Source organism: Aulonocara sp. 'chitande type north' Nkhata Bay, linkage group LG14, assembly GCF_057382095.1.
Source record: "Aulonocara sp. 'chitande type north' Nkhata Bay isolate Kocher_YH1m ecotype deep benthic linkage group LG14, A_spYH_male_GT1.1, whole genome shotgun sequence".
Taxonomy (NCBI): domain Eukaryota; kingdom Metazoa; phylum Chordata; class Actinopteri; order Cichliformes; family Cichlidae; genus Aulonocara; species Aulonocara sp. 'chitande type north' Nkhata Bay.
This window is the reverse complement of record NC_141357.1, coordinates 34,222,383-34,244,004: the sequence shown is the minus strand read 5'-3', so window position 1 is coordinate 34,244,004 and position 21,622 is coordinate 34,222,383. Positions and strand designations below refer to the sequence as shown.

General features: G+C 41.3%; 2 protein-coding genes across 2 annotated transcripts; one reads left to right on the top strand and one right to left on the bottom strand.

Moving 5' to 3' along the window:
* The first annotated feature begins 1,036 nt into the window (after nt 1-1,036).
* Nucleotides 1,037-9,378, top strand: spred3 (sprouty related EVH1 domain containing 3). Its single transcript, XM_086262231.1, has 6 exons — nt 1,037-1,311; nt 3,240-3,405; nt 3,564-3,732; nt 3,813-3,874; nt 4,002-4,160; nt 4,619-9,378. The coding sequence occupies exons 1-6, from the start codon at nt 1,301-1,303 to the stop codon at nt 5,621-5,623; spliced, it is 1,572 nt and encodes a 523-aa protein (XP_086118357.1). The 5' UTR covers nt 1,037-1,300; the 3' UTR covers nt 5,624-9,378.
* On the bottom strand, nt 6,075-21,309 carry dhx34 (DEAH (Asp-Glu-Ala-His) box polypeptide 34). Its single transcript, XM_086262216.1, has 16 exons — nt 19,923-21,309; nt 18,398-18,709; nt 17,752-18,006; nt 17,568-17,670; nt 15,468-15,685; nt 15,190-15,364; nt 14,720-14,913; nt 14,504-14,605; nt 14,150-14,410; nt 13,739-13,906; nt 13,498-13,603; nt 12,098-12,204; nt 11,231-11,500; nt 10,821-11,012; nt 9,450-9,594; nt 6,075-9,305 (listed from the first exon to the last, which is right to left on the bottom strand). Exons 1-16 carry the CDS (start codon nt 20,598-20,600, stop codon nt 9,169-9,171), a joined length of 3,423 nt encoding a protein of 1,140 aa, XP_086118342.1. The 5' UTR covers nt 20,601-21,309; the 3' UTR covers nt 6,075-9,168.
* Between the last annotated feature and the right edge of the window lie 313 nt (nt 21,310-21,622).

Genomic DNA, 21,622 nt, shown 5'->3' with positions numbered 1-21,622 from the left:
AGAGTGTCATCTATTCACATGGGGTAAATTGTACATTAAAAAATATGGATATTATGTAACTTATAGGAACATCCATAGTGATATATATTTTTTTCCAAGTTCAAACAGTAGGCTGGTATATTTGTGGCAGAAGAAAGTAATAAATTACCACAAAATAAAAGGTTGTCACAGTGCCATTGATACACAGTGTTATGTGCCAGTAGCAAACTTTTTTTCCCTGTAGTAAACAGTGACATATATATATATATGTATATATATATATATATACACTGGCTTATACTAAAATAGTAAATATGCATTCTAATTTTATTTTACCTGCATTTATTTCTCTTAGAAAACACTAGCGGTAAATATACGGCCTATATGAATAGCCGCAGTGAGGTAGTATACAGTATATTCGTTGTTTAAAAAGTAACAAAAATGGTCATAAAGTAAAAAGTCACCAGAGTGTATTGAAACACAGCGTTTAACCCCAAATGCCTTCACATTGGGGATGTACCATTTCATTACGCTAAGGTGAATTGCTGTCCATGGTGCTGAAACCTTTGTGGATTCGCCCAAACTATGGACCTTGTAGTGGACTAAATAGTATTTTTGCCCTGCTTTTGGTTGCATATAAACTGTATATATAAACAGTTAAAATGTAATTAATACAGACGCATATTACTGTGCCGGGCTTATACTTTAAAGGAACTATGCAGTCGGATTTTATTTTACCTGCATTTCATAGAATTTCATAGAATTTAGTTTTCTCCACAGTTATCACGGATCAACCAGAGGTCATTGATGGTTTTACCGAGCTTTTCATTCACCACCCACGTCACTGCATGTATCAGCAACTCGGTATCATTATCAGCCATTTAAAATCACATGGTGAAAAACCCTATAGGCTAGCTAAAGCCGCGATGCTGTCAATGATTAGTGTGGATGTGCTGGCACAGGGCAGGTAGAGTGAGAAAAGGAATAAGAGAGGGAGTGATTTGGAGCGAGAGAGAGAGAGAGAGAGAGAATGAGGGAGGGAGGGAGAGAGAGAAAGAGAGAGAGGGAGGATGCTGCCAGCGGAAAATGGCTGCTGCAACCTCAAGCCTATCCTGATACACCGAAACGACATCAAGGTGGAGAGAGAGAGCGAGAGCAAGAGAGAGAAAGATTAGGAAAATGAGAGCAGATGGAGAGAGAATGTGAGCGAGCCTGAGTGTTTCCTGAAAGGAGGATAAAAAGAGAGAGAGAGGGAGAGAGAGAGAGAGAGAGAGAGGAGACCCTGGGGTGGGCTGCTGCAAGCGGCGGGCAACACCGAGCCATGGAGGGCGAGTAAGTCCTTACATTTTCATTTTTAACATTGCACATATATATTCAATCGTCCGCCAAAAAAAAAAAAAAAAAAAAAAAAAACGGATAGGAAAGAACGCCACCACCCTCAGTGTTACACCAGTATCATGCACTGTTATCACATTCGGTGCTCTACAGTTTAGCAGGCTGCCGAGAATAAAAACACCATTACGTAGTTTTGAATCAACAGCATACACCCCATTTCCGATATATCCACGCCAAATTGTGATAAATGTCAAGCCACCTACATGTGGACCTGTGCTTTTTGGATGACTGGCACACGGCATGCACGCACAAAATTAACGAAATAACAACAATTATTGTACTGAGCAAACATCGGGTGCTATGCAGCAATTCAAAAACGAAATGCGTGGTTAGTGATTGGTAAAAACAAGCACGAAATCAGTCAGTGTGTAAAATGTATGGAGGGGGGAGGCGAAATATGGCGAGTTTGGGGCCAGCATCGCGTCATTCAAGACATGGCTACAGTAAAACGAGGGAGGGATGGAGGCGTTGTGATTTTTATCAACGTGTCTCGGGGTTTCATTATGATTTTTTAAAGCCAAACTTTATGAATGAAATGTGATTTTTCTCTCTCCCTCGCTCTCCCTCATTCTCACCCCTCCTCTCCTTCTTCCCTTTTCTAATCGGGCCCCCTCCCCCCATCTCTCGTTTCCTCTCCATCCTCTCACCCACTCGTTCGTTTTTTCCTTCTTCTTCTTCTTCTTCTTCTTCTTCTTCTTCTTCTTCTTCTTCTTCTTCTTCATTCTTCCCTTTTCACACGCGATTGCATTGTATTTGGGCCTAAAACGTTTTTTGCGGCGAAATGTATAACGCGCAGTGCAGTGTCAAATCCAGTCTCGCTCCATCCCATTCATAAAAAAATATAACATAATATCGGGGTGTGTTAATGAGTGCGTGCAGCAGGGGCGGAATGGAGACAGGGAGCGTCTTAAGAAAAATAATTGCAACAATTAAAATTCAGTGTGCTTTGAAAAATGACAAAAAGATGCAGCTGTGCATGCATTACAAACACATGTCGAACTGCAGTGCTGAATTATTCAGCCGATTTGGCGAGAGCAGCTTCTTCTTCTTCTTCTTCTTTTTGTAAGAATGCCGGGCCTCTGATGGCGATGGGTGCGTTCATTGATACGTCTATCTTGGAAACACTCATTCTTCCTCCCTCCTCCCATTTGGCCATTTCTCTCCTCCTCAACCTTGGCGTTCTTTCTATCAATTTGCTCCATAGCCCCTTAATTTTGAGCCCATATAGCTCACACTATAGCTTAACATTCTAGCTTTCAAACATTAGCAGCAGAAATGCTTAGGAAATGCTAACACCAAGCCAGACTGATACTTAAAATTAGATTTACCGGTCACATGAGTAATTGCCTTAGCTATGAGTTACTGTATGATATACCTTTGAGTGGTCATGTTGCATAGCCACGACTCATAGTCCAACTAAGCTGTCAGTTTTGTGGTTTTTGTGTGAATTTCTTTATGGAAACATGTGTGCTGGCATCAATCCTGACCCTGAAATCCTCACACTGTACTGAATTTTTGTGTTCTGAAAGTTGATCTGGCTTTACCTGTTTTCACTTGAATGACTGTGCATATCAGTTGCTGCAGGTATTTGTGCACATGTGTGTGCCAGTGTGTGTTTATTATTATAGTGCATACCAATAAGTTTATTCTGTTCATCTGGACTTAGAGCTTTTTAGTCTCAGGGTGAAGAGAAAAAGTCACTTGGATGAGTGACAAAGTCTTTCTCCCACTGAAAAGGCTACAGCCAGATGAAGAGAATAGACATTTTGGGATTTCCTAACCTGGATGATTGAGCATGCATCAAGACATTAGGATACACTGGTTAATCAGCCATGGCCTCGGCTCACTCTTGGTTTCCCTGACAGTGTGCGTGTTCGTGCGGTGGTGATGACACGTGATGACTCCAGTGGCGGTTGGGTGCCCCTTGGAGGTGGTGGCCTCAGTCATGTGGTCATATGTAAGGGGCGGAGTCATGATGGCAGGGGACGGAGGGAGTACATCATACGTGGAGAACGGCTGCGAGATCGAGCAGTGAGTGTGTGCGTGTGTTATGCCTGTCTTTGGTGACACGTTGCTTGTCAACACCATCCAAAGACTGTAGATATATGCTGTCTTAAAACTTAAGGAAGGACTAGATCTTAATTGGTTAACTAACTTCTTAAATTGTCTGGAATGATGTTTCTGTCTAGCCGGTGCTGGAGTGTGCAGTGCAAAAAGGGTTAGTGTACAACAAGGTGAACCCCATCTTCCATCACTGGCGAGTAGAGGATCGAAAGTTTGGCCTTACATTCCAGAGCCCTGCCGATGCCATCTCCTTTGAGAAAGGGCTTCAGACTGTCATAGACAAGCTCGACAGAGGTAGACATGAGCTGCGTATAAAATATGATTCATAGAAAATATGCAGGAAAACCTAAGTCATCTCTTTTTACGTTTACAAGGCTCTGACTCGCCCTCATCCTCCACGCCAGAAGAGGCCGACACTGAGGATGACGGACAAGCTGTGAGTAACCGAACAGGTCATTGTTTGACCACATATTGAATAAAATGGGTTTGTGTATTCTGTCACCTGACCCAAATGCAGTCATTGTTGATTTTTGATTTGCGGGGTGGCATGCAACCTCTATCAGTCTCATACAGGAAGTGAGTCGTCATCCAACAGCAGAAAGGAGATGCTTCCCAAACCCATCACCATAGTGACAAGCGAGTCATCGTCTACTTGCTTCGTGCGGTCGGAAGAGTTTAGTTTTGGATCCAGCCATGCTGTAACCACGCAAACACCTGCTCAGGTAGCACACCACCTCCTGCTCTAGCTGTAGTTTACTGACTAGACCATACCACTGCACTGAGAATAATGTGCACATCTTGATATGTGCATTTGTAACTGATTTTTCAGTTATTTGCACTTATTTGCAGTTATTTCTCGTCAATAAACACTTTAAAAGCTGAGTAATGATTTCTGCAGACAACCTAGAAAGAGGTTTGTGAGCTGTTTTAGATCCCCCCCCCCAAAAAAAACCCCATCAACTGTTTTGGTTGATTTTTCCCCCCTCTGTCCCCACTGTTAAGTCCATGCAAGTTTATTTGTTCTACATTGAGAATGCATAAAGTGAGATTTTAACAGGTGTGGCCTTTTCTATTTCTTGTGTATGGATGTGGGATATCTGAGAAATGAAAACCTTCTATAACCACTGCCATAGTACACAATGTTCCTGACTCACTCTGTAATCCTACACCCTCTCCACAGATCCACACCAGGTCGGGCCAGCACCAACTCTCACAAATGACGGCTGTGTTGAATCCCCCGGCGCCCCCGCCCCCACCTCCTGCTCCACCTACTCCTCCTGTAGGTCCCCCAGCCTCATCTCCCCTGTCCCCCCTCTCACCCACTATTTCATTGCTGGAGGAGGGAGACCTGCACAGTGTGGACCCTTGCAAAGACCTGTGGGGTTCTCGAGGTTATGAGGATTACAGACGGGCAGGGGCCACAAGGACTATGGTTGGGGGGCTGACTGGCGGTGTGGTTGTTGGTGGTGGAGGAAGCCTGCAGGACAAGTCAGAGCTGTGCGTGGTTCGCTTTGAGAAGGAGCTGGCGGGAGTGGGTTCGGCGGGCTGTGATGTGACTGTGAGCCTGGACAGTAAAGCCTCCCAGCGTTTATCCTCATCGTCACCCATCTGTATGTCCATGCCCAATGCTGTATCCGGCGTGTCCTCAGGTGCCGGTTCACCCCAGGAGACGGGTAAAGGCTCGCCGTCGCCCTGCTGCATCCACACATCGCTGGCCACTCCCCGGTCGCGGACTCGTAAGAGAGGAGGAGGGGCCAGTAGTAGTGGTGACCCAGGAGCAATCTCTCCCGATGATGACAGCCCGTGCCCTCAGGCTTCATCGTCATGCTCGTCTCGCTGTGTGTACTGCCGCTCTGTTTTCAGTGCTTCAGAGAATGGGCGGGGCCGATGCAGAGATGCCCCAGACCCGGCCCTGCACTGCCTGCGCCAGTGGACCTGTGTGTGGTGCGCAGAGAGTCTGCTCTACCACTGCATGTCGGACTCTGAGGGAGAGTTCTGGGAGCCTTGTTCATGTGATGACTCAATGGGGGGCCACCCGCATCCCCTCTGCTGTGCCCGCTGGTTGGCCCTCCTGGCCCTGTCTCTCTTTGTGCCCTGCATGTGCTGCTACCTGCCTTTGCGCGCCTGCCTGCGATGTGGGGAGAGGTGTGGCTGCTGTGGGGGAAAGCACAAGGCAGTCCGATGAAGCCAGGCTTTTGGGAGGGAGGGGTTTCCTGGACCGAGGGGGTTTGGGTATTGAGAGAAGAGAGCATCCGTTAGGACGCAGAAGGTTGGCCCTAAATAGGAACAGTGCTCTCAGTAGACCCAGACCTCTGGCCCGCCAAAGCCCAACAGCCTTCCGCTGCATTCGGCTCTTTCTCTTTTCAACCTGGGGCCTTCCTCACTGGTCCATGCCTGCTGTAGGTGCATTGCACTCAGACCAGGCTCTGTGGGAGTTATAGTGGATTTATTGAGGAGTGGCTGATCTAGAGTTAGCTGTCAGTGACTTTATCACAGAAAGAAGGTGGCAGAGGCAACAGTGAAGTGTACACTGTTTCAAATGTCCGTTTTTTTTTAATTTAGAAAGGAAAAAAAACTCAAAAAACAAAAGATGTTTATATATATGATTGTTATAATTTTAATTGGTATATTTTATTAAATGTAAAACATATTGACAGAATCCCCAAATGGCACACACATTCACGTACTCACAAACATGAGATCTTGGGGAAGTTATTTGTTCCATGTTGGCCTGTTTATCAGTCAGATGAACAGATGTCACCCTTTACCTCTAATTTTACCTCAGATGTTACTAAAAACAAGGAAAGAAAAAAAGGAGAGATGTTTGGTGTGAATGAGCACATGGTGCATGCAGTCTTCAAGAGAGTACAAGCATCTGAGACCACTAGTGTTGTCCTTTGATTATACCGCATTATACCACAATGGGAGAAAGGTTATCAAATGCAAAGAGACAATTATTGTTAAGGGAAGTTGCAATGATGACCACCAAGACTTAAAAGTCATAACATGATTCATAATGATCCTTTGTAACCAAACACATGGTTACTTTTTTGTTTCCAAAAAGAAAAAAGGAGAATATGTGTCTAGCATTCAGCACCCTCACATTTGCACATACATGTATTTTTCCCATATTCCCAAGTATTTTCAATATATATCATAGAAATCCTCATATCCCACCACTGTACTTGTTGAATCAGTCAAGGTGCTTACAACTGAGGCCTCTGAGCGAGTCTATTCTACCTAATGTACACAGTGACTGCACTGTCCCCAAAGAAAAACAAAACAGGACCCCATGGTAACCAATCTGTTGATGTGTCTCGGCCTCTGTGTGAGACACCACCAAAAATTTAAGTGCAATGAACAATGTTTCAAAATTTATTTTTGTACTGGTTAGTCATGTTAGTATACACTAAGCAGTAATGGAAAAGTGTTGAAACTGAATACTGTAGTGTGTTGCTGTGCTCGACATCAAGCATAACAGAAAAACAGGAACACAAAGTTGTCTTTGAGCAGCAGCACGTAGCTCGCAGGTGCGACATTCGAACGCGTCTGCTGCAGACTGTTGACGCTGTGATTAGAAAAAGACACATTAACTTGAAAACACTGAACGAAACAGGCGATGCGGTTTTTATATTGCTTTAAGTGGAAGGTCAAAAAAGCTGCTATTTTTACGCTATTCTATTCAAACGTTCCCACTGCCTGTTGTCAACTGGAGTGGTTGCGTGATTTAGAAACAAAGCTCCAAGTTTCTGTTCCACCCAGGGTGCGGAAGATTTTGTAAATTTAAAGCTGGCATTAAAGATGAATTTGCCCTGAGACATTTTTAAAAATGTTGCTGGTGATGTACCTTGCATTTCTATGTTTTATTTTGCTGATTGGCAGGATACATTTCTACTTCCAGTTAATAACCAGTTAAAGGTGCATTAATAGTTCATTTAGACCAAGAAATGGACAAAAAAAATCCTTTCATTTTTGTAGGAATTCCTTAGAATACAGGTACAGGGATATTTGTTTACAGTATGTCTTTTTGTTTCACCTTACAAATTGCCACATTGCATAAAAGCACACCAGTTCCACTATAGAAAGGTGCGTCACTTCCAAAATTAAATACAACAAGAAAATTTGGGCTTTTTCTGTTAAGTGAAAAAACTTAAATAAGGCCATAATGGTTATATAATATGTATTAAATGCAATAAGCTTTAAGTCATTAAAAAAAAATCATCACAAAGTAAAAAAAGTTGATTGTTGTTGATTTTGCAGCTTTAAAAAAAACAAAAGTCAACAAATTTAAATAACACATGGAATGTACTGAGAATCCCAGAAAGGTAATACAAGTGTAAGTGATGGATATACCTTTTTTTGTATAAGGAAACCAGTGCTGACCGAGTTTCGTTGTCTCAAATGCAGCATCACCTGGGTGGACTTTAAATTATGGCAGAATGAACCTTTCAGAAGCTTCACCATGTTATTTACATTTTAAGTTTAGCCAAGAATTTTTATCCAAAGTGACTTAAAGTGAGTGAAGAGACAGTAGGGTTCAGAGTCAGGACATGCAACTGCTGATGAACACAAGCCTCGATCTCTTGGTTATGGGACATTGTCTTTACTACTAGGCCAGCCTGCCAACATTGTTGGTCCTCTTAATTTTTTAATTTTTTTAAAGACGCCCTGTCACAATGGCAGGAAATCCAAACCCAGTCACAAGACTGCCATCCCCTGATTCAAAACCTTTGTCTTTCTCTCTCACACACACACACTCACACACACTCTCTCCACAAATCTGATAGATCCTCACACACAGACACACGTGTTCACTCGATGGTGCAGAACTAGTAAAGCCATTGCACACAGTTTGCTGCTTCTGGTTCAGAAATGGTGTTAGAGTACAGTACTGACAGTCATGCGATCACAATTGCAGGCCCCATTCTTACATCTTAATAAATGTGCCTTTTGATTTGAGTAATCAATAACTTATGATTTCTAAGTAACTCTGTATTAAGTACTATTTCCTTTTTTGATTATTAATTTCTGCCAATGTGCATATTTTCAAATGTACGTATTTATTAGTTTCAAAGTAATTAATGAGATATTACCTGTTTATTTATTTATTGAGATATTTATTCTGATTCTTTATTTTTTTGAGACAGGTTTTTATCTTCTGTGCTGTCTTACTTCTGACTTTGTGCCAATGTGCTGCTTTGAGGTGTTACATATCGTGGGTTTGTATCATTATTAAACCCTCACTCTATATTTTAAAAGCGTTTTCTTCTTTCTCATGTGTGCATGTATAAAACTCACTGTGCCGTTTCCCAAACACTGGTTCAAATTGCTTTATAACTGTTCCATAGAGCTGTGGAAGGAATCTTTTTCTTTTTTTTTTAAAAGAAAAAAGCCTATAAATGTATTCTTTTGTTAAACACACATTTATTTCTTGCCTTTGATTATTACTCAAATATTTATATTATATTTTGTAAAAAAAAAAAAAAAATTAAGGAGACTAGTTTTCTAAATCTGCATCTCTCCTACAGGAACAGGACTTTACAGTAAGCTACAACAGAATATAACAAGTGACCACTAGAGGGCAGGAACATTGCCTTAAAAAAAGATCCACAAGTATTAAAAAGGGAGGAAGAAGACACAAATTTTCCATTAAAATAAAAACAAAACAACACCCCCCACAACCACCACCAAAACTGTGATTAGCTGTTATCCTTTGGATGCTGGGGTCCATTACTTTGCAGAATACATGTGCTGCCTTTTATGTTTGAGGATCTCAGTGGAGGTGAGGGTCAGGTCTTGATTGCACACATCACAGTGATAAACTCTGGTAAGGCTTGATGAAGAGCTTGCTTTTCCACCCTCTGGCTCTGAAATAAAATACAAAATAAAAACACACACAGTTGGCAAACGCACGCACACTTCGTATCAAATTCTTTAGCTCTTCTAAAATAAAGTATGTGGCCTAACGCTTAATGTGTTAAACCAATCAGAGTACAAAAGAAATTCCTGACCTTCCTCAGGCTGCTGCTGTTCTCCAGCCGGCCTGCAGGAAGCTTCATGATGCATTCTTTCCAGTGGAGTTAGAGGCATGTACAGGTCACAGTTGGGACAGCTCCAGAAAGTACGTAAGCACTCACTGTAGAGGTCTTTTGAATCCTGCGAATCATAATTTAGAAATACTAAAATAATGCGTAGATTTAATAAGACAAGCTGCGCGGTTTCATTCCAAAATGATCTGTTTTCATGCATGAACAAAATACTCGAGACATTAAACCTAGAACTGACCATCTATTGTTTTAATTTTTAATTGTATTTTTTCATTATAACTTGGTTGAGGAAATGGCACCTTATAATCCATATACAGCCAAACTGCAGGTCTTTAACTATTTTTTTGTCTGATGTCTCTGTTGATGCAGTTAGGTTAAAATCCTGGTTCTGACGTACACTCTGCATCTATATGAATAACATTGAAAGGGACAGTCTAGTATATAACAGTAATTTTGAGGGTCATTGTCTAAAAAGTTATGGATTCCACGTACAAGGTAAAAGTATTTCAAAAAAATGCATTTTGTCACTTGTATTACTTTGGAAGAGATTAAATTTCTGGCATAGCTTTTGATTTTGGAGGTTGATAAGTGAAACAATATATAAAGAACTCTCAAATAACTTTTTAAAAACCCCAGACAAACTTACAGTCATGAAAAAGAAATTTCCAATGTTTTTCATTTCTGTGGTTTCAAATATCAGGACATATTAAAAAAAAAAATCACCTGGTCCTAACTATATTCTTTCTCATGAGAGGTTTAAGCATAGCCCCTTAAGGTCCTGCCAGCATTTCAAGTGGGCTGAGGTCTGAACTTTGGCAGGGCTATTCCAGCACCTTGATTCTTTTCTTATTCAGCCAGTCTGCTGTAGATGATCAGTTAGCCAAGCTTTAGCTGTCAGATAGATGGCGTCACATCTGACTCCAGTATACTTTGTTATACACAGGAAGACTCCAGACCAGCAAACATCCAAACCTACTTTAACACAGGTGGTCACACTTGCAGATGTTCAATTAATCAAGTGCATTTGATTAACAACTGGCTGCTACTTTCCATCTTAATTCACATGAAAGCAATTTGGGTAATTATTACTTTTATTATATTTATATATATGTTTCATTTTCTTAATTTTGGGATGTTTTTAGGATGTTTTAGAGACCAGATGATTTTTTAAATTATGTTCTGATATGTAAAACTCTAGAATTGTCCTTCTTTCAACTTCCATTGCTATATAGGGAATGTAATATGTAAATACAGCCCTAAGAGCTGAAACAATAATTTCTTTGAAACTTTAACTCAATGCATTTCTGAATTGCTGCTGTTTTTAGACAAACTCACAGCCAGACAGTTGTAGGTGAAAAAGTTGGTGACACGTAGGCCTCCTTTAATGGGGTCTGGCTTGGCCTCGGCTCCTGGAAACAGCGGGTTTAAATCTCCAGCTTTAGTGTTCGACGACACAGACTCAGACTGAGGACCAATGTACAGGTTCTGGGTCTGGAAAGCTGAGAGTCGCCGAAGGCTATAAGTGACCTGTCAGGGAAAGTAAAAAATACACAAAAAAACATTTTGACTATTAACGTATTGGTCTTATGTACATTGTTTACATTTTATCAGCTGTTTAGTGATGTGTTAAATTGTTTCTGGAACAAATGGGCGATTCTTCTAACTTTATCGTTCTGCTTCTCTGTGTTCTAGGATCATCAAGTGATGGCCATTATACAGTAACAACCAAGCTGGCACATCAGTACCTCAGTGTAGAGCAGAAAGCGGACCAGGCTTTCACTCAGCTTTTGCACAACTCTGCGGGACACCCCCTGCCCGACTGCTGCTCCCCCTGTTGAGTTCTGTCCCAGCTGGGCCTGCAGCAGGCGCTCCCACTCAGCCCTGAGAGTAAGCGCTGTGGACAGCACCTTCAGAGCCTCCTCTGGCTCCTTCAGCTCCAACTCCAGCCAGCCGTCCACCACTAGTCGTGCACAGTCAGCGTTAGTGTCCACTGAGTTTGCTACCAGCAGCAGCGCCTGGTGAACAAATTAGAAATGATTAATACATCATATATGAACTGGCAAAAACTGGAAGTAATGGAAGAGACGATGAAATAAAACCATAACCTGGCACAGAATCCCCCAAAAAGTTTTCTTTCCCACAGCCATTATTCATCCGTATATTCTGATGTTCCTCTCTTTATTAAACCTGCACACTGACAACATTGTGCCACAGTTCTTGCTACTTAATATGTTACTAAGTGAAAAAAATAAACTAAACTGGAAGAAAGGAATACACCGTCCAGTTTAATTTACTGTCCCATGTGTGGTGCGTACCCAAATAGCACATCGTAATACAAAGAGAATTCCATGTAATCCAGGTTAGTTTAATTTAAAGCATGCAACTTGGTGCAACACTGGAGCGAGTGCATTAATGGATTTCAAGAAAATATTACTATGTTAAGTATTTGTCCTACTCTGAATCGGTAATAGCATCGAACTGGATTCGTTTTGTTTACATTCACAATATCAGGTGTCTTTAAGATAATACAGAGCATTATTATCCAACATGTTTTTTTGTTTAAATGTAGTGGTTTGTGGAGGAAATAGGGATATCCCACATCAGGTACTAACTTGTAGCGCTGGAACCCGCACACAGTTTGACAAATAGGGTTTGTTGGTCTCCAACAGAGTGACGAAGGCTAACAGCTGGTGTTTGGTGCTGTCTCTCCTATCAGGCCCTGCAGGCAGGAAACACAGATGACATGTGAGATATTCAATAGAAGATCAAAGGTAAACTCAGTGATCAGAGGGCGGAAAAAGAGAGATTTTGTTTAACTGGAAACAAATGAAAGCACTGCTGACCCTTTATTGCCTTGAGCAGGTTACGGTTTCTCTTTGTCATATAAAGTTGGACTTTATATGACAGGAAATGTGGTTTCATATAATAAATCAGATTAGTGAAGATGTTGTTTTTGCTAGTTTTAAAGTAACCTTGAAAAAGAAATGCTCCTCCTTGGTATCTGATTGAGAATTTAGGCTGTGAAATGTAAAATTGTTTAGGAAAATCTGTGAAATGCTGTGTTTAAATATCTTAAAATATAATTCTGACCAGATTAACCCACCAATGTAAAAGCATTATCTAATTACAAGCCAAATTTGTACAAATATCAAAAATACTTTTATTTACAATCCAATCTAATTTGTCAAAGAAAAATTCAAAATATCAGAATCAACCAAGCATCTAAGCGTGAACTGATGGTCAAAGAGAATCAAACAAATACAAATACAGTGACTCTTTTTATGAGGGACAGATTAAGATTTTTACAAATTAGACATCACATAGAGGTGGTAACTCTTTGGATAAGACGTAGTCTGTTGTTCCGAGGATCTTTATAAAAGCTTATAAATCAATGCCAAGGTTTAGATGTTTTCCTAAATGATACAGTGGATTAACAGAATGAAAGAAGAAGGCATAATACGCATAAAGGAAAATTAGAAAAAGAGGGAATTTCATACTGTAGCTGAAAACATGGGGAAAATTAAATACATAACAATGAAAAAGTATATTAACTCTGTCTTGGAGAGAGTTTCGATGAAAGAACGTGATGAGATTCTTCACCTGCACAAAGCAGTTTTTGAAATTTCTCGAGGAAATTGTTGCTGGAGGGGTTTTATTCCCCCATTTTTTTGGTGTTGTACACTACTACAGCAATACTGGTGTAAGGTGTAAGACGAGCATGGAATAAATATCCAATGTAAAAGTGCCCCTTTCTGTTAAGGTTTGAGACTAGATATATTAGAAGAATGAAATAAAAATAAATATTTGTTCAGTATTTTCTGATAGCCAGTAAGAAAGCTCTTATAAGAAAAAGGTTAGCATCAGTCTCAACAGAGAAAGGAAGGTGAAAGTTTGTACACTGTTGGGAACTTTGGACAAGAGGTATCATCAGATCAACTGTGTAACGGCTTTTATTTTACATCTTCTGTACAAAAAATAAAATAAAAAATAAGAATGTGAAGGTAGGTTGTACCCATTTCTCCAGTGTCACCCTCAGGCACCTGTAACACTTCTGGGTCACTGGCAAACACACTGGTTGGGTGAATCACCACTCCTTGCTTATTCCTTGTGTGAAACACCTACACAACATAAGATCACAAAATGGAAGTTTCATTTTTCTCCTTACTTAATTTTTTTCAGTCACCATAGAAATAATCAGATTACTGTATATTTATACGTTATAAAAGGAAATTCAGTGTAGAAGGAAGCCTGACCTGGTCAGAGTCTTTGCGGGTGGAGTTGTGTTCATCGGGCAGTGACAGCTGAGGGTACAGGCCTCTGCAAAGCAGGAGCTTGAGCAAAGCCTGCTGGTGTGAGGACAAGTCCTGACTGACAGCCTCCTGCAGCTCTGACACATTATGTCGTAACTTGAACTTCACCTCCTATTGCAAACCAAACAGCACCATGGGAAAAAAAAATATTAATAATAACAAAACTGACTTCAGCTTTTCACCAGAGCCTGCTATACTTGCTGCTTTATTTGAAAGTTGAACTTACTAGTTTGAAAAACAGGAATAGATCATATTTTTAATAAAAACTAGGCAAAACAAAACTTGGGATGGGATGTGATAAAATTAAGAACAAGTTTATAGTGATATTTTTTTCTGTTACATCTTCTAAGATACCTGTATGTCCAAGTTCTGTCCAGACCCCTCCTTGTTCCTCTTAGACCTTCCTGTTTCCTCTGTGTCTGATCCTGAAGAGTCTCCTTCCTGACCCTCCTCCAGCCTCAGGACTTTACGTTTGCTTCCCTCCTGCTGTTCATGATCTCTCTTCAGCTGATGCAGCTTTCTCCTCTCAGTTAGCCTCTCCCTGCGTTGCACACGGTCACCACCAGAGGGAGTGCTATCTTCTGATTCCAGCAGGCTGTGGCTCCTCAGCAAGTCCTAATAATGAGAGGGATTTCAATACTCGTTGTCAATCGCTAAAAAGCCTGAAAATGTTTTATGAATGTATGAAATGCTTTGTGAGGAGCCTGCCTTGAACTGTCTGCGTAGGTTCACCATCTCATACAGCCGCTGCTCCTCCAAGCCTCTCCTTCTGCACCATTTTCTTGATCCACCACCTCTCTCCCCTTTTACCTGTTTTCGAAATCAGTTTTGCGTCCAGTGAAGACCATTTTATGACCTAACTGCTCCAGTGTTGATTCTCATAATATTAAACATCCAACACAACATGATGCTTGTTTTACTGACCTCCACCCAGGCATTGAAAGTGTTGAGGAGGGTAAAGGGGTCTCCTTGGTTGCTATGCAGGGGCTGCCGGGCAGTGGCACAATCTGGATTGTGCTGTGAACTACGGAGGAAAGGTGACTGAACGCTGAGGGCTGCTGCCACCGTCAGCACGGGCTCCACCAAGTTAAACAAACAGCCCAGCACCAGCATCTTCCCTAAACAGACACAAACATGCTTAACCTGAATCCAGCTGATGGATGATCACAAGACCACCACTGTGTCACTGTCAATCCATGTGAAACTTTGTATAATTACTTTTTAATGAAAGAAAAGCCTTAAATTATGTATATTACGTATTTTAACGTTTTAAAAACGTTCTTGTTATTTCTTCCACTTTATTTCACTCTCTTGCAAGCATCCTAATAGTGACTTAGGAAAAAACAAAAACAAACAAACAAACTCCAACATGGTTCTGCTGTATGAAATCTTACCTATGACCACATCAACGGGAAGCTGTGCCAGCAAACTACCAATAGACGTCAGTTCACCACGACTGTCTAGCGCCCCCTGTTCCTTTAGATAAAAAACAGCATTCTGGATACTTGCAGCCGGGGGTGGATCAATAAAAACAAAGGAGAGTGGATCTCCAAGAGACATGCTCTTCATCTGCAAGAACAGAAATGAATAGATGAAGTTAAAACTTATGCAGAAGAGTTTAAAAAAAATCTATTACTATTCTACTAACCTGCTATTCACAGAATCTTATTACCTGAAGAATGAGGGAGTCCAGAGCAACTCTGTGGATTTCAGGCACAGGATAAGGTGCGAAAGCATTGTAGTCAGACTCTGAGTAGAGCCGGTAGCAAACGCCCGGACCCGTACGACCAGCTCGACCTTTTCTCTGCTCAGAGCTGGCTCGGCTGATCCAGAACTCTTGTAGGCGTTGCATCTTGGCTTTAGGGTCAAAACTCATTTCTTTCACCTTTCCTATAAAGCAAGTTAAAAAAAACAACAACAATTTTTATAGTTGCCGTTCTACTTTTAAGTAGTGCATTATTTTGCTGTCGTTAACACTATAGCATTCTCTATTTTAAAAGCTAAACAAGAAAATGTAGCTTTGCACATTCAACTTCTCTGAAGCCTTTTACAGTGGGGCAAAAAAGTATTTAGTCAGCCACAGACTGTGCAAGTTCCCCCACTTAAAATGATGACAGAGGTCAGTAATTTGCACCAGAGGTACACTTCAACTGTGAGAGACAGAATGTGAAAGAAAAATCCATGAATCCACATGGTAGGATTTGTAAAGAATTTATTCGTAAATCAGGGTGGAAAATAAGTATTTGGTCAATAACAAAAATACAACTCAATACTTTGTAACATAACCTTTGTTGGCAATAACAGAGGTCAAACGTTTACTATAGGTCTTTACCAGGTTTGCACACACAGTAGCTGGTATTTTGGCCCATTCCTCCATGCAGATCTTCTCGAGAGCAGTGATGTTTTGGGGCTGTCGCCGAGCAACACGGACTTTCAACTCCCGCCACAGATTTCTATGGGGTTGAGGTCTGGAGACTGGCTAGGCCACTCCAGGACTTTCAAATGCTTCTTACGGAGCCACTCCTTTGTTGCCCGGGCGGTGTGTTTTGGATCATTGTCATGTTGGAAGACCCAGCCTCGTTTCATCTTCAAAGTTCTCACTGATGGAAGGAGGTTTTGGCTCAAAATCTCACGATACATGGCCCCATTCATTCTGTCCTTAACACGGATCAGTCGTCCTGTCCCCTTGGCAGAAAAACAGCCCCATAGCATGATGTTTCCACCCCCATGCTTCACAGTAGGTATGGTGTTCTTGGGATGCAACTCAGTATTCTTCTTCCTCCAAACACGACAAGTTGAGTTTATACCAAAAAGTTCTACTTTGGTTTCATCTGACCACATGACATTCTCCCAATCCTCTGCTGTATCATCCATGTGCTCTCTGGCAAACTTCAGACGGGCCTGGACATGCACTGGCTTCAGCAGCGGAACACGTCTGGCACTGCGGGATTTGATTCCCTGCCGTTGTAGTGTGTTACTGATGGTGACCTTTGTTACTTTGGTCCCAGCTCTCTGCAGGTCATTCACCAGGTCCCCCCGTGTGGTTCTGGGATCTTTGCTCACCGTTCTCATGATCATTTTGACCCCACGGGATGAGATCTTGCGTGGAGCCCCAGATCGAGGGAGATTATCAGTGGTCTTGTATGTCTTCCATTTTCTGATGATTGCTCCCACAGTTGATTTTTTCACACCAAGCTGATTGCCTATTGTAGATTCACTCTTCCCAGTCTGGTGCAGGTCTACAATACTTTTCCTGGTGTCCTTCGAAAGCTCTTTGGTCTTGGCCATGGCAGAGTTTGGAGTCTGACTGTTTGAGGCTGTGGACAGGTGTCTTTTATACAGATGATGAGTTCAAACAGGTGCCATTCATACAGGTAACGAGTGGGGGACAGAAAAGCTTCTTACAGAAGACGTTACAGGTCTGTGGGAGCCAGAGATTTTCCTTGTTTGAGGTGACCAAATACTTATTTTCCACCCTGATTTACGAATAAATTCTTTACAAATCCTACCATGTGGATTCATGGATTTTTTTTTCACATTCTGTCTCTCACAGTTGAAGTGTACCTCTGGTGCAAATTACTGACCTCTGTCATCATTTTAAGTGGGGGAACTTGCACAATCGGTGGCTGACTAAATACTTTTTTGCCCCACTGTACGTCCTCATTTAATTACGTTTTGTCATTTAAAACAAAGCTTTGCTGCAAAATTTAAATTTCAAGGATGGACCATCAAACTCTAGGGGGTGAGAATAAATGTACCACTCGTTCCATACCTGAATCAACAACAAAGCGCACTCCATCTATTGTGACTGATGTCTCTGCAATATTGGTAGAGATGATGCACTTTCTCACCCCAGGAGGAGCAATATCAAACACCTGAAGAGTAACACAGTAACAGAGGCACAATTAGAATTAGAAAATCGTAACTCTAAATAACAGCTTAAAAGCTGACTGTACCTTATCCTGCTGAGCAATTGAGAGGGTGCTGTGCAGTGTTAAGATTATCCAGCGACGTGTGTGTGTGGCATAAATCTGACAGGCCTCCTGGATGGTGGAGATCTCTGCCACACCGCTAAGAAAGAGCAGCAGGTCACCACGCTCCTCTGGGGGGTAACGCTGATCGATGCCCTGCAGGATGCGCAGATACGGTCTAGGATCCAGTTTCTCAGACTTTGAGGACTGCTCCTCAGGAGGAATGGGCTGGTAAATAACCTAAGTACCATGCCAGAGGGGAAAAACAGGACATTAAACAAAAACAACTCTCAGACATGTCTGCTACTTTGATACAAAATTTTACCATTTAAATTTGTAAATAGAAACCAACACCTAGACTACCAAAATTTGCATTGTGCACTTAAAACAAATACAGCAAGTACAATCATTTTTTAAAAAGTGGCTTTCTTAAAACTTCAATCATTTGACTCGTTGTTTGCATTTTATCCTAAATTAAAAATATATATATAAAGAATGAAAATGTTTTGGGCCAGTATCTTTCCAGTGCATGTTTTTTGCCTACTAGATGCAAGAGGCAAAGTTTTAAAAATCACATCATCTTGAGTAAAATGCATATTTACACCTGTGTTTAGGGTTTGCCTCTGGTTACCTGAATAGGAAACAGCCTGCCTGGGACCTGCAGTACAGGAGCACCGCTGAAATAGTTAGAGAACAGTTTGATGTTGATGGTGGCTGACATGAGGATGAGACGTAGGTCTGGGCGGTCAGCCAGCAGAGAACGCAGGACCCCGAGAAGAAAGTCACAATGGAGGTGTCTCTCATGGACCTCGTCAACAATCACAACCTGGTACCGAGCCAGCGTACTGTCCTGCTGGATCTGTCGAAGCAGCAGCCCCTCTGTAAGGAACAGCAGCTTGGTTGCTGCGGTTCGACTTGTCTCAAAGCGGATCTGGTACCCCACCTGAAAAAGACCAATAACATTTGTGAGCTCCAAGAAACTGAAAAATATCATATATTTAATGCAGTTATAATGAAGTCAGTGTTTTAAGCAAATTTCTATAATATATTTCACTAAATTAAATATGGATTTTATTCTACTTGCTGTAGTTATCCTCATCTAGACGGAAAATAATACAGTTGGGTGAATAAGTATTTGATCCTCATCTGAATTAGTCAGTTTGCTCACTTATAAAGAAGCAAACAGCCTCTAACTTTTATGGTAGTTTCATTTTAATAGAGCAAGACAGAATATCAACCAATAATCAATAATCAGGAACAAAAAACAGTCCATAAAAATTTTAAATTCATTTGCATGTTACCGAGTGAAATAACGATTTGATTCCCTACGAAGCCGGCAGAATTCTGGCTTCCACAGATTGGCTGTGTATCCACGTAACAAACAATTTACAATCAATAAATCAATTACAGATACTTCTGCTTTCTGAGTTATGTATATAAAGCATACCTGTCCACAGAATCAGTTTCTTTCATTTCAACCTCTATCAAAGGATGTCAGGGAATCAGTTTTGAGATGCCAAGCAGCAGCCAAGAAACTTAAAGAATTTAGAGATTTATGTAAAGACAAGAGGGCCAAAATCCCCCCTGAGATGTGTGCAAACCTGGTGACCAACTACAATGTCTTACCATCATGCGTGCCCACAAGGGTCAGGGTACTAAGTCATGTTTTACTTGGGGATCAAACACTTATTTCACTCAGTGGCATGCAAATCAATTTATAACTTTTATCTAAAATGGTGGAGGGTTTTTTTTAGTCTGTTTTTAAGATTTTTGGTTAATATTATGTGTATCTCCATTAAAATAAAACTAGCGGTCGTATAAAAATGAGAGACCATTCATTTCTTTGGACGTAGGCAAACTTACAAACTCAGCAAGGGATCAAATAACTATTTACTCCACCATATGTTAAAATTGTATTTATTCTGCTCAAATATTGATTATATTCTTTTTCTATTTCCTTTTTTCCCTCCTTTTAGTTAACCGATGAGCAAAATTCCAGCTGATATTTTTTCGGTCAACAGATGGACCCGAATTATAAAGTAAGTTTTTAGAGTTTCCTAAAGTTTCCATAAAGTCATTTTACTTTGTACTTTTAACTGTTTTGGATGAAAGGTTGGGATTGAATTCAACAAATGTAACAATCTGTCCTGACAAACCTTTGATCCATACTGATTGAGGCTCTCAAAGCTGACTCTCTTTGCGAGGGATATACAGGCAATGCGCCGAGGCTGGGTGCAGGCGATGTTATTGAAGCCAGCAGAGAGAAGGTACTGAGGGACTTGGGTTGATTTTCCACAGCCCGTGTCCCCTGCCACTACAACCACTGGGTGAAGTCGCACCAGCTCCACTATCCGATCCCGGTACTGGAAGATGGGCAGGTTCTTCTGCTCCCGGCGAAGTTTGGCAATTTTTCCAAAACTCTGTTTCTGGCTAAAATCCAGGAAATGCAGGAGCGCTAGGCGGCAGTCGGAGACCTGTTGAGCCCCTGGTCCGGAGGACCTCTGTCTGCTTCTATGCTCTGATTTTCCCATGCGCTCCTCGATGTCCCTGGTGCACACAGATACGTTAATCCGGTAGCGAGCATCGTACTCTTTGGGAAGGCCAAGATCCACCTTGCCCCTGTCCCTCCCTTTGTCTTTGTCCTCCTTTCTGATTTCCGCGCCTGACATGTCTCTCTTCGTTTTAAACCTCTGGAAGCGCTCAAAGAAAGCCCAGAACTCTTTATGTTCAGAGCTGCCAACCTGGATGTAGTCATGCTCCCGGAAAAAGATTTCGTCCAGCTGGGCTCGGCATTGCGAGCTGCCCCAGTCCCAACTCCTCTTCTCTGAAGCCATAGCGTTACTAGCAAAAAACAGCGTTACTTACCTCCACCAGAATTAAGCAGGAGGCGGGTTAACCCCCCATATAATACACAACTTCCACATGTATTCGCCTTTCCAGGCTCGTAGCAGCCTTATGTTACATCTATACTAGATAAACTAGAGAGCGCATTTCAAACCCTAAAGGTTTACATTTGCCTGAATGACACGAATCTTTAATACTGCTTTAAAATGCTAAATACAGACAACTGTATATTAAAAAATAAAAGCCGGTGGGAAAACTGGAAAGTCTAAATAGGGGACAATAATACGGGTGGACAACTTCCGTTCCATCCTTTAAAATCTTCCGATCTTCCGGTGAAAGCCAGCGTTTAAAAAAAGAAATGGTGATTTGAAGAGATGTCACGCCCTAAACCTGCTCCTCACATGATTAATTTGAATTTGCCTTTGTCCATGGTAGAATGATCGTAAAGTATATCTTTAATTACTAAAAAAAAAAAAAAAAGAAAAAAAAAAGGGGGGACAAGAATTGGATGGACAATTATTTGAGATTTCCGCAAATCCACAAAGGGTCAAATATATACTTACACCCCCACTATTAGTTGTAAACATGTTCCTTTGCAAGTTGCACCTCAACCAGATCATTTTGGTACCCATCAACAAACTTCTAGTATCATTCTGGCACCCTTATGCTACAAAATTTGGTGTTCTTATGTTTGAAAGCTTCACCTTTACTCCACCTCTTGTCAATGCGGCTTAATAATTCAGTCTTTGAATTAGGAGCTTCTTTCTTGGTTGGAACCCTCTCAGTCCATGGCAAAGTAAAACTCGCTCCACTGTGAACAGTGACACTGATGTTCTTTAAATTTCCAGTTCATGCCAGGCTTTAGTCTTGGTGGTTCCTGAACATCTTAAACATTTTTCTCTTTCCTGAGGGCGACAGTTGAGGTCCTCCTTCAGACCTTGGTAAACTGGTGATGTAACCAAACAACATGTACTTGCATACAGTTGTTTTAACCAATGATACTGAAAACTTT

Bases quoted from the DNA above. Each gene is read 5' to 3' on its own strand.
- spred3 (XM_086262231.1), top strand. The intron at 3,406-3,563 runs GTGAGTGTGTGC...GTTTCTGTCTAG, and splicing joins AACGGCTGCGAGATCGAGCA to CCGGTGCTGGAGTGTGCAGT. The intron at 3,733-3,812 runs GTAGACATGAGC...TACGTTTACAAG, and splicing joins CATAGACAAGCTCGACAGAG to GCTCTGACTCGCCCTCATCC.
- dhx34 (XM_086262216.1), bottom strand. From the start codon at position 20,600: ATGGCTTCAGAGAAGAGGAGTTGGGACTGGGGCAGCTCGCAATGCCGA. The intron at 13,604-13,738 runs GTCAGGCTTCCT...TATGTTGTGTAG, and splicing joins CCCGCAAAGACTCTGACCAG to GTGTTTCACACAAGGAATAA. The intron at 12,205-13,497 runs GTACAACCTACC...TCCTGCCTGCAG, and splicing joins GGGTGACACTGGAGAAATGG to GGCCTGATAGGAGAGACAGC.